The sequence below is a fragment of the Squalius cephalus genome (assembly GCF_949319135.1).
Source record: "Squalius cephalus genome assembly, chromosome: 5".
Classification (NCBI taxonomy): domain Eukaryota; kingdom Metazoa; phylum Chordata; class Actinopteri; order Cypriniformes; family Leuciscidae; genus Squalius; species Squalius cephalus.
The window spans coordinates 29,080,697-29,093,375 of NC_137126.1; the positions used below are offsets into that span (position 1 = coordinate 29,080,697).

General features: G+C 37.5%; 1 protein-coding gene across 2 annotated transcripts in view; it reads left to right on the forward strand.

Annotated features, from left to right (window-relative positions):
- Positions 1 to 12,679, forward strand: part of ophn1 (oligophrenin 1) — a 42,433-nt gene continuing 29,754 nt past the window's right edge. For both annotated transcript variants that reach the window (XM_079870841.1, XM_079870842.1), the window contains exons 1-6: positions 1 to 546; positions 9,966 to 10,061; positions 10,285 to 10,346; positions 11,037 to 11,108; positions 11,802 to 11,903; positions 11,993 to 12,103. In XM_079870841.1, coding sequence (XP_079726967.1) covers positions 393 to 546; positions 9,966 to 10,061; positions 10,285 to 10,346; positions 11,037 to 11,108; positions 11,802 to 11,903; positions 11,993 to 12,103 — 597 coding nt within the window. In that variant the 5' untranslated portion in view covers positions 1 to 392. The remainder of the gene's footprint in view (positions 547 to 9,965; positions 10,062 to 10,284; positions 10,347 to 11,036; positions 11,109 to 11,801; positions 11,904 to 11,992; positions 12,104 to 12,679) is intronic.

Here is a 12,679-nt window from a genome sequence, read left to right on the forward strand (position 1 = left end):
CGCCCAATGATGTGGGAGTGCTCAGAATGTAGCCCTGCCCGCGTTTGTCAGTCCCTCGGCTCCCAAAACAAGGAAAAGTATTGAAACACAAATACTTTATCAGCACTTTTAAGTTTTAGCCTACTTTACAACTCAAATTGAATTAGTCTGTTTTTATCAATACCGCGTGCACACGGAGACAGTCACTACCGGAGCGTTGGATTATTGTTTTTATAACTGCATATCATACAATATGTCAAATATGGGGAACTTTATCGAAACCGATTAAGTTACTCGAAATCAACTTGATTAACACAGCCGAGTGATCAAAAGGCACGTCTGTCGTGGTTTGTTTGTGTACTTTATTGACAACAAAAGGCCGGTTATCATCGTTGATCATTCAGAGGTTGAGAATGGGGCATCCTCCACTGGAGTTCAGCGACTGCTACTCCGACAGCCCAGATTTCAGAGAGAGACTGAAATGCTACGAAAACGAGCTGGAAAAATCCAACAAGTTCCTAAAGGATGTAATCAAGGACGGGAACAGTGTGATCAACACGATTAAAGGTAAAATGGTCTTTTACAGCAGCGGTGGTGGTGCTCTTCGCTGGGGGGGAGGAGGTGGATCGAGGTCTCCGCCTTTGCAAAGCCCTGCAGATGAACACATACGCACGACATCAGTAGAGAATTTAGTTTTACTCAAAGGAAAAATTCCTTTCATTCCTGGAAGCCCTACGATTCGTAGGGCTTTTTGAAAAAGCTTTCACTTGCAGGTCACTGGTTGGTTTTTAGGGGATTATGTATAATTGTAGAGGGGAGGGAGTGATCTGGCAGATGGTGCGCACCTCTCAGAGATGCTTCTGGCAAGCTCTTTCCGGAGACGGTTGATTTATTTATAGCAGGGAACTCCAATTTTACAGATTAGTAAATGGAATTAAACTGGAAAGTGTGAACGTGCCAACAAATGATTGACTGTGAAGGGAGAGCCAGTAGTCATATGAATTACTATCAGTGCTTGCTTATCACTATTCTGCTGATCTCATAGAAGTGAGGCTCTTTGCATCCTCGAAATGGAGGAGAGAGAGAGAGAGAGAGAGAGGAGATGCAGGCTGTAAACTATCAGTCTAAGAAGCATTCCTTTTCACGGCCATACACCACAATAGATGTTGCTTCCTCCTTCCTCTTCTTTTGTTCGGCTTATCTCTGAAGTGTTATGAAGCAAAAAACTACAAATGGAAAGTTTCCAAGATTTCAATCCTGCTCTTCTGACAAAGTTCCCCTGAACGAGGCAGTTAAGGATAGAGGAACTATAACCGCAAACTATGAACTTTAGACAGTAGCTTCTGCTTAATGAGGAGAAGCTGCTAAACTCACTAGAGCTGTATTACAGTCATTATATAGCCTAGATGTAATAGTAATTATTGCTGTAGATTTCCCAGTGCACAGCTCATATGTCTTCTTTATCATCAGTGTTTCAGGGAAATATCAGGGAATTGTAAAAGTGTGATTTCCAGGCCTGGTCATGGAAATCAATAAAAATGAATAATCTTAACTTTTTTGGTCAAATAATGCATTCATAACAGTAATACAATATTTTATTAAAATGAATAAAATGTTAAAAAGTTATTACTTTTTTAATAATTAATATAATTTAATTATATTAAGTTATGTATGCAGAGATTTAACTGACCAAATTAAATAAATAAATAAATATATTGACGATATAAAGGCACTATTAGTGCAAATAGCGATACTAGATTTTAGATAGAGCAGTATTTTCTTTGCACCATGTCTAAGTAGTAATTAGATTTGCACTAAGTGTAAATGGTTGTTAGATGCTATTTATACTAAGTGGAAATCGTGGCAGATACTATTTGCACCTCACTGTATTGTAGTAGGCCTATATTATAAAACGGTATGCAAAAACTACATATTCAGTGTATATGATCATATTTATTAAAATCATAAATGGATGCTACCTTATTGGGACATTACTTGTCCCTATCCCTGAAGTCCATTACACCTAACCCTAACCCTACCGATCAACTCTTTATCCCCACTATTAAATACCCGTTAGGCACTTTATTTCCACTTTTTGAGTATTTTCTTATTTTAAATAAACACCTTTCCAAGTTCAAGCTGATATGCGATGGGCAAAGGGAGAAGGAGTTGGGTAAAAGCCGGATACGAACTTGGGTCGGTCGGCAATGCTCCTGTTATCGAATGGGTGTAATTTTGTAATTATGTGTGGCTCAACCAGACATTGGTGGGCAGAGTCAAATCCTATTCGGACGGGATTAACTTTACAAGGGTAGATGGAGTAATGTCATTTTACCACAGATGGCCAATTCGCACGGGATAAGATATCTCAGTAAAACTAGCAAAAGTGGGAGGGGTAACTCGATTTGCGCATCGCCGTCACCCTCATGTCGTCATGTGCGTATTACGTTGCTTCCTGATATCACGTGCAAACACATATAACCTACTGTCTATGCATATAACCTATGTTTATATAAAACAGTTATGTCCGGTCGAACGATGTATTAATTAACTTCAGATTGGATTGTGTTGGTAATAGGCACTTACCTAACGCTAAAAGATGTTTTGTGCCTCTAACAAGTGCTTTCGACCTTCTTTCTGATCTGAATGGTATGTGGAAAACACTTGAGTTTTGCCACAGATTTGTCCCAGCGTCTAGAACGCAACTGAATGCTTTTTCAAGCGCCTCCATACTTGAAAAACTGCGGAAAACTACTTTTAAACAGGAAATGACAAAATATTTACGTACATATTTACAGCGGGTCTATTCGCACAGGATTAGTATTACCAAAGGTAATTTTTCCGGACCTTTTTACTGAAGTCGCCGTAATCTTTACTGACATTGTCCGTAATGATTACTGAGATGGCACATTCGGGCGGGACTAAAATCACAGAGAAGCTTGGGTAATTATTACTTTACCCCACCTCTCCATGTTAAACTAGTCCCGTCCAAATAGGGCTTTAGTGTAAATAGCCTCTGCCTACAAGGCGGGTTATTTGCACATAGTGTAAATAGACACTCCAAAATACAGTGCTATGCATAAGTTTAGACACCCATGCTAAAGTTGACTAAAAAGAGAATAAAAAATCATCTTTTGGAAATTGAACTTAATGCCTTAATTAAAAAAATTAGGAAAAATCCAACCTTTAAGGACACCAATTTTCTTTGTGAATGAATAATGTATCGTAAATAAATAAATGTTCTTCCTTAAAATACAGGGTGCATAAGTGTGTACACCCCTATGTTAAATTCCCATAGAGGCAGGCAGATTTTTATTTTTAAAGGCCAGTTACTTCATGGATCCAGGATACTATGCATCCTGATAAAGTTCCCTTGGCCTTTGGAATTAAAATAGCCCCACATCATCACATAGCCTTCACCAGACCTAGAGATTGGCATGGTTTTATTTCAGTTAGCCTAATAGCTGGTTTGATTTGCATTGAGAGATGATCTTATGGAAAGTACTCCATGCCAATCTCTAGGTATGGTGAAGGCTATGTGATGATGTGGGGCTATTTTAATTCCAAAGGCCGAGGGAACTTTATCAGGATGCATAGTATCTGCCTGCCTCTATGGGAATGTAACATAGGGGTGTCCAAACTTATGCACCCTGTATTTTAAGGAAGAACATTTATTTATTTACGATACATTATTCATTCACAAAGAAAATTGGTGTCCTTAAAGGTTGGATTTTTCCAAATGTTTTTAATTAAGGCATTAAGTTCAATTTCCAAAAGATGATTTTTTATTCCTCTTTTTAGTCAACTTTAGCATGGGTGTCTAAACTTATGCATAGCACTGTATTTAATGCGTCATGGAATGTTGCAATAAATAAAAGTACAATGAAATGTAAGCATAAATAAGTAAGTAAGTGATAAATAAATAATCATAGCATGCTCTAAAATAGTTTAAGTGGCTAGAAATGGCTTTTTAACATACATTTTTTATTTAAAATCCTTATTCATTAATCTGGAACTACTGGGAAAGTAATGTACATTAATTGGCCAAAAAGAGCAGGAATCCTGTGCCATTGTCAGATGATTTCCTGATTTATTGGAGAGTTTCAGCTGATTGGTGGTCAGCTTTTCCGTTTGCATTTCACTGCCTAAGTTTGGATAGAAAACTTGACAGTTGGTCTCTTGTCAGTAATAATTTGATGATTCAGCTTTAATTTATCTCCTTCTCAGGCTTCCTTCCCTAATTTCAAGGGAAGTCATAAATGCACCCGTTTTCTAAATACGCATGTTTTTATCTTGCCTGAGGGAGTATGCAAGCTTCTAATTTGACTAACCATAAGCCTCATTCTATACCTCAGAGTGCAACACTCCAAAAGCAGAATGCTGAGCCATTAAGGCCGATTTCCTTACGGAACTGTGCAGAGCACGACTGGCTGTAATTTGATGACTGCAGTCTGCTCTCCGTTGCTTCCAGTGTCTCAGAAGGAGTCTTCTGTAACTTCTGCTTTGGTAACTAAAGGAACCACTGGAGTCCACAATAAATTTCCACTACTGTGAAGTTCTGCAGCTTCTAAAGTCATATGACCTGACTCAGTGGTTTCGATATGCTTACTTCCTGCGTTTATGTAGTTTTGCACTTTTTGAGGAATATCGCGGGTGCTGTGTGGATGTGAAACTTGACACAGGAAGTGGAGCATTTTCTTTTCTCCAATGATGAGGAACCTTCTTGGGATCTATTGCTCCTGTTATGACTAAACAGAGAATATCAACAAGGCAGATTCTCAGAAGGCTTTAACAAACATGCTGCTCAATACAGAATTGTTGTGGCTGCTGTGGTTTCAAAAGTATTAATGAACAAATTATCAAATAATCTTTTGCACAACATTTTTTGGCACCTCTCCATTCAAACATCATCTGTTCAGTTTTGCAATCTCATTTTGTCATGTGTTTGACTGCACTGACCGGTTTTTCAGCCGAGTCTGGTTCTCTTCTACCAGCCAGGATGTGGTTCTTGGCTTCAGCTGTGGTTTAGTAGTTTATAAAATGCAGTACAATCTGACACTTTGATAGTGTCAAACTGACACTTTGTCATACACACTTTGTTGTGCATTTCAATAACACCTGTTACATCAGTTCTTGTCTAATGTTGCAAGAGTAAAATAGCTCCCTTTTGAGATCCGTGTTTGTGTTTGTCAGAGGGCTGGACAGGGCGGGTTTTGTGATCTAGTTTGGAGAGGGTAGTCCGTCATGCCAGCTCTTCATGCTTTAGACAAACACACTCTTTGTGTCTTTTTCATCAGAGGGGATATAATCATTTAAGCCATCTCCTCTGTTAGCACCGCACACTTCACAGAGTGTGCAGGCCCACAGCACAGAGCACAGCTAGAGAGAGATAGAGATCAGTAGAGATCTGGCTATTGATCAGTAAAAGAGAGTGGAAATCAATTGGAGTTTCTCTTTTTCTGGAAGTTAATCTGTATAAATGCAGAAGAAGCTCAGATTTTATTAGAATATTAACATTTAGGAATATTAGAAAATATTGGAATATTATATTATATTATATATTATAATGAGTAAATATATAAAAAATTTAAGCTGAATTTTCAGCATCATTACAAAAATGTATTCTAATTTTGGGATTTTGATTTTGGGCTCAAGAAAAATGTCTTTATATTATTAATGTTACTAATATTATTAGTAATATGTTACTTATATTATTAATGTTACAGGTGCGCTCCTTAAAATTTTTGGAAATATATATGGAAATGAATATGGAAGCAGTGATACACTAACATTCAAAAGAATGGGGTGAGTAAGAAAAAAAAAATCAACACTTTTATTCAACAAGGGCGCATTAAATTGATTGAAAGTGATAGTAAAAAAACATTTATAATGTTACAAAAGGTTTCTATTTAAAATAAACGCTGTTCATTGAACTTTCTATTTATCAAAGAATCCTTTGGTTTCCACAAAAATATTAAGCAGAAAAAAATGTTTTCAACATTGATAATAAAAAGAACCATTATTGATAGTGGTGTACCAATAATATTTGATAATAATAGAGTGCCAAGTCAGCATATTAGAATGTTTTCTGGAGGATCATGTGACTCTGAAGACTGGAGTAATGATGCTGAAAAATAAGCTTTACCATCACAGGAATATATTACATTTTAAAATATATATAGAAAACTGTTATTTGAAATTGTAGTGATATCTGACAATATTACTGTTTGTACTGTTTTATAAATGCAGCCTTGGTGGGTGAGCATAATTCTTTCAAAAACATTAAAACACTTTAATTATCCCATACTATTTTATATATATTTATAAACATACGCTCACTGGACGCTTTATTATAGGTACATCTTGCTAGTACCGGATTGGACCCACATTTGCCTTCAGAACTGCCTTAATTCCTCATGCCATAGATTCAACAAAGTTCTGGAAACATTCCTCAGACAATTTGGTCCTTATAGAGCTGGTAAGTCCCGCCCATCCGTAAAACCCCAAGTGGACCTCTAGGTTGAAAAATCGTCAATGCAAGTGAATGGGAGAAAATAATTATTTTCTGGTCCCATTTGAATTGTGCCATGAATGTGAACATATGTTGTCTGTGAATTTTTTATATAATTTTTCATGTTACGAGTTTGACAGTATATGGTATGATTCTTCGGCTAGCAGTTGTGGAAAAGACATAACGAGAAAGACTACATGTCGCCTATGTGACGTCACCCCATAAAGTTGACTTACCCGTGGTTTTCGCCAACCTCAACGATTTTGTCCTCTCCCTGAAAGAAGGCGGTGAAGTGCACCAAAGACACAGCCATGTTTAGCGGGATCCGTGAGCTAGTGTCCGTGTGCTAAGTGGTGTTGACGTTTCAAACGCGTCGAAAGCAGCGAAGAGTTGTAGTCCACAAAGTGCTCTCACACAAAGTCTAACCGTATCAAACTTCTACCCACTAAATTGTAGCAATCTTTACACGAAAAGTTATATAAAAAATTCACAGACAACATATGTTCACATTCATGGCACAATTCAAACGGGACCAGAAAATAATTATTTTCTCCCATTCACTTGCATTGACGATTTTTCAACCTAGAGGTCCAGTGGGGTTAGCGGAAGGGGCGGTACTTACCAGCTCTATTGACATGACAGCATCACACAGTTGCTGCAGATTTGTCAGCTGCACATAGTGAACTCATTGTCATGTTCAAGAAACCAGTTAGATGATTTGAGCTTTGTGACATGGTGCGTTATCCTGCTGGAAGTGGCCATCAGAAGATGGGTACACTGTGGTCATAAAGGGATGGACGTGGTCAGCAACAATACTCAGGGAGCCTGTACCATTTAAACTATGCTCAATTGGTATTAATGGGCCCAAAGTGTGCCAAGAAAATATTCCCCACTCCATTAAACCACCAGCAGCAGCCTGAACTGTTGATACAAGACAGGATGTATCCATGCTCTCATGTTGTTAAATGCCAAATTCTGACCCTATCTGAATGTTGCAGCAGAATCAACACTCATCAGACCAGGCAACATTTATCAATTTTCTATTGTCCATTTTTTGGTGACCCCGTGTGAACTGTAGCTTCAGCTTTCCTTTTCTTAGCTGACAGGAGTGGCACCCGGTGTGATCTTCTGCTGTAGCCCATCTGCTTCAAGGATCGACGTGTTGTGCATTCAGAGATGCTCTCCTGAAAATACCTCGGTTGTAATGAGTGGTTAATTTGAGTTACAGTTGACTTTCTGTCAGCTTTGAACCAGTCTGGTCATTCTCCTCTGACCTCTGGCATCAACAAGGCATTTTCGCCCACAGAACTGCTGCTCACTGGATAGTTTCTATTTTTCAGGCCATTCTCTGTAAACCATAGAGATTGTTGTGCGTGAAAATCCCAGTAGATCAGCAGTTTCTGAAATACTCAGACCAGCCCGTCTGGCAGCAACAACCATTCCACGTTCAAAGTCATTTAAATTACCTTTCTTTCCCATTCTTATGCTAAGTTTGAACTTCAGCAGATCGTCTCGGCCATGTCTACATGCCTAATTGCATTGAGCTGCTGCCATGTGGCTGATTAGGGTGAAGAAGCAGTTGAACAGGTGTACAAACATACATAGACAGTAGTATACTATATATACAGTAGTGGCCAAAAGTGATGTCCAGAGGGGGTATTTGTTGTTAATGACCCTAAGTTTGATTAAACCATCCAAATGTGAGGAAAATATTTTATATATTTTTAAATATTTTAAATATGAGGGAAGACATTGGTTCTCTCTTTGGTTTGTATGTTATTTCTTTGTATGACAGCCTGACATAAAATGATTTCTGTACAATTTGGCATGTTCCATTGCGTTCTCACAAATAAAACAATTGACTCCAAGCACAATTACGAAATATACTTACAAAATTGTTAACAAATTATATACTGTATAAATGCTGTATATATACAGTATATGTATGTGTGTATATAAATATATATATGTGTATATATATATATATATATATATATATATATATATATATATATATATATATATACACCTGAAATATATAGGATATATCAAAATGAGTTTATTGATATGATAATTTATAGATAATAACAATACAGTTTTTTGGTTACTTGTAGTATGTCTGATCCTGAAGGAGGGACCCATGATCTGGAGAGTTACTGAGATCCCACCAATGCTTTCTTTTCATAGGCCCATGATCAAAATACTTCTAAACCCTAGGTTTGGTTGGGAGAACGTCCCAGCATTTACAGTAATGTAAAAGGCTTTGGATGAATGCATCTGACAGTGGCCTGTCTGGCTGTGTGTGTGTGTTCTGGCACTGAACCTGTGTATAATAATTCTATCTTCACATCTGATTTCACTTAGCAATAAAGCTGCTTTTCTTATTTTTCAGAGGTTCAGTAATCATTGGCTTCATATGCTAAGTGGCCAGCAACCAATCAACGTGTTGAAAGTTTGTTTGTGTTTGAATTTCCTGGCCGTGGTTGTCTTTTTGTCTTCAATGAAACTGTGAGAGTTGATATAGAGAGTTAGTTCACCCAAAAATGAAAATTCTTTCAGTAATTACTCACCCTCATGTTGTTCCAACCCCATAAGACTTTCGTTCATCTTCGGAACACAAATTAAGATATTTTTGATTAAATCTGAGAGCTGGATCACTCCTCCATAGGCAATATAATTTTTTTTTTTTAAATTGTCGCTTGATAAACTTATGGTTGAGCCACTATAGTCACTTGCACTATTTTAAACATTGTCTTTACTAACTTTTCTGGGCCGGCAAGTTTCAATTACATAGAAGCTATGGAGGAGTGATCCAGCTCCCAGATTTAATCAAAAATATCTTAATTTGTGTTCCGAAGATAAATGAAAGTCTTACGGGGTTGGAACAACATGAGGGTGAGCAATTTTAATTTTTGGGTGAACTAACCCTTTAAACGCGAACATCCCTCCTTTCAATTAAAAGAGCCAATTGCCTTGTTTATAGAAGCATCGCTCAAGAACATGCATGCACATTAGCTGGAGAACATGAACTACAAAAGCGACATTTAAGATACAATTGTCACCAACATGCCTGTTACTTGAATAGAAAATAACTGCCCATTGGAGCCAATAGCCTTGTGTCCAGTACTCCGACATATAGTGTGGTTGCGCTTCTGGCGACCCAAATTGAAGTACTGGCCCCCGCGTACCTTTCTCTATCCCGTCCCCCTCTCTCTCCCAATTCGTTTACTTTTACTATCCTTTACTATCCTATCTCAAGGCAAAAACGCCACAAATAAATATTTTAAAAAAAGAAAGAAAGAAAATTGATTCCCTGGGATGTGGACAGACCTAGTGGACTAGCTGTAAAGCTTTTAGCATGTGGGACCCATATGTTGAATCAGGAAATGCTTTCCTATTGATGCTCTTCATAAGTAGCAATTTATTCTATGTGGATTGTTTACTGTTTTCTTTATGGTTTTGATGTTGTTTCCAGAATACTCGCTAGCAGTGCAGAAGTTCTCTCAGACCCTTCAGTCGTTCCAGTTTGATTTCATTGGTGACACTCTGACTGATGATGAGATGAACATCGGTGAGTTGACAGCTGGTCTTAACCTGTTTGGAGTTGTGCTCATTAGCGTGTCTCTTTATACTGAAATATTCTATTTATGTGATATGTTTATGTCATCTTTATTAAAATTTTCTGATGAAATTGTATGTGGAATGAGTGTGTTGTGGCAGTTTTGCATAATTGTGCATGCATTTGTTTTTGACTTTATGTTCTGTTTACATGACCACATGTTTTACCTTTACAGCTGAGTCATTTCGTGAGTTTGCTGGTTTGCTGCAGGATGTGGAAGAGGGCCGAATGATGCTGGTTGGTGGAGTGCACTTCACATACCTTTGTAAAACACTGTCAATCATAGTCTAAACTCAAATGCAAACATACCAAAGATCCTCACATATGTCAATCATTAACAATCTGCAAGATTAGCCTCCCTGTGCTCAAAGGGCCAGTTAAACTTGTTATTGTTTTTGTTTATTAAAGATTTTTGTGTTATTAGGTTTTTAAACCTGAAAATTCACCCACAGAATACTTTGAGCTTGTTTATGAATCATATCTGTTCTAACTGTGGCGTGTATAACAGGAAACTCCAGAATTAGACAATTATTTTTACTTCTCCTTCCTTAAAAGGTGCAGAATTGAGTGAAGTGCATGACTTCATCAATGTCCCCTTCATTAGGGGACATTAAGGGTGCAACATTAGAATAAAGAAAGAATAAAACACTGTATGTACTGGGAAGCAATCACACTAACAAGTTTAAATAAGGTGAAATATCAGTATTTATTATAAGGAATAATGGGGAAAAAATGATGCATGATGCAAAAAATGATAACCCATGATGCGTATTTACATAAATTTACAACTATGGGATACTAGACATTCATCTGTTCCATTGTTACAGCTCTTGACCCCTGACCCCCATTTATTGATTAAGACTAGAGACAAGACTTTCTATTATAGATACATAGAAAACTATGTACTCTTTACTTTTTCTCTTGCAGGTCCAGAATGCTTGTGACTTGCTTATCAAACCTTTGGAGAAGTTTAGGAAAGAGCAGATTGGAGTCACAAAAGTGAGTTTTGTTTATACACATTTACACATTAAGAACACACACCACATGACCACACGTGTGAGCATGCTCATAATCTCCACCTCTACTTCCTTTCTCTGAGCAAAGGGTATGGGCTTTCATGTGCGTGTAATTTATTTTTGAGACACACACACACACACACACACACACACACACACACACACACACACACACACACACACACACACACACACACACACACACACACACACACACACACACACACACACACACACACACACACACACACACACACACACACACACACACACACACACACACACACACACACACACAAAATGTGTCAGTAACTGGAGGATCCATGGAAAAACTATTTGTTTTAGAGAGACTGAGAAAGAGTCAAGGAGACATATGGAAAGTTTCAAAATTCCAAAGACTTTTCACTGGATTAGACTTTTTCCATGTCAGCATGCCTCAGTTAACGTTACTGAAGTATCAGTTTCCTTTCAGCAGAGTTTATTGTGGCTACTCATAGATTATTGGTTGAAATTATAGGTTGTAAGGAACCAGTTACAAGTCTGCAAAAAGTTTTATAAGGACAATTTCTGTTTTGTTCTTATTAAGAATGGTTTTAGTAAACTCGAGCCCTTCCACTCCAGTTTTCGGTCTCATATTCTCAGTTTCAGGTTGTTTATTTGCATGCGTGTGTTTCAGGAGAGACGAAAGAAGTTCGAGAAGGAGAGTGAGAAGTATTACTCTCAGTTGGACAAACATGTCAACCTGTCCTCAAAGAAAAAAGAGACACAGCTACAGGAGGTATATTTGTAAATACAGGAAATTAAAATAAAAAATATACAAACACAATAATATAATCTTTATTTTTTTGTGCTTATATGTGTTTATAGGCCGATGAACAGTTGGATAAGGAGCGTCAGACTTTTTACGAGTCGTCTATTGAATATGTCTACCAGATTCAGCAGGTTCAGGACAGGAAGAAGTTTGATGTTGTGGAGCCTGTGCGTGTGAACTTTCTTTTCCTCAAGCACATATACACACTTCTATTTTTAATTATTATTTTAATATCTGTTTTGTAGTAACATATATTTGATTGTGTTTACAAGAAAGCATCTATAGGTGCATAAATGAAGACTTTAAAGGTGCAGTAAGCAATTTCTGAGAATCATTGTTGAACACTGTTGATATTTGAAATCATCCCAAACAAATACACCCCTCCCTTCATTGATCTGCCCCCAAAATGCACATACGCGCAATGGAAGAGTGGATGTAGCAGAAGCAAAGCAAAATAAAGCTTTGCGAAAAATAAAGGAAGAACAAAAAATTAACACACAGTACACGAATATATACAAGCAAGACTTTATTGTTAGTTGCCAGCAACACACACTCAAAACCAATGTTACACACCTATGGAGCAGAAACAATGCAACCTCTGTGTCCGTTTCCAGGTCTTCCCGCTATCTAACGTCACTCCAGTGCTGGAAATCTTTTCTAATATTAACGCGGGTTCTAAAGCTCTTGCCTGATCATAACCCTTCTTTTTCCAGTGATATTCTAATGAGCTTATCTCCTTTGTA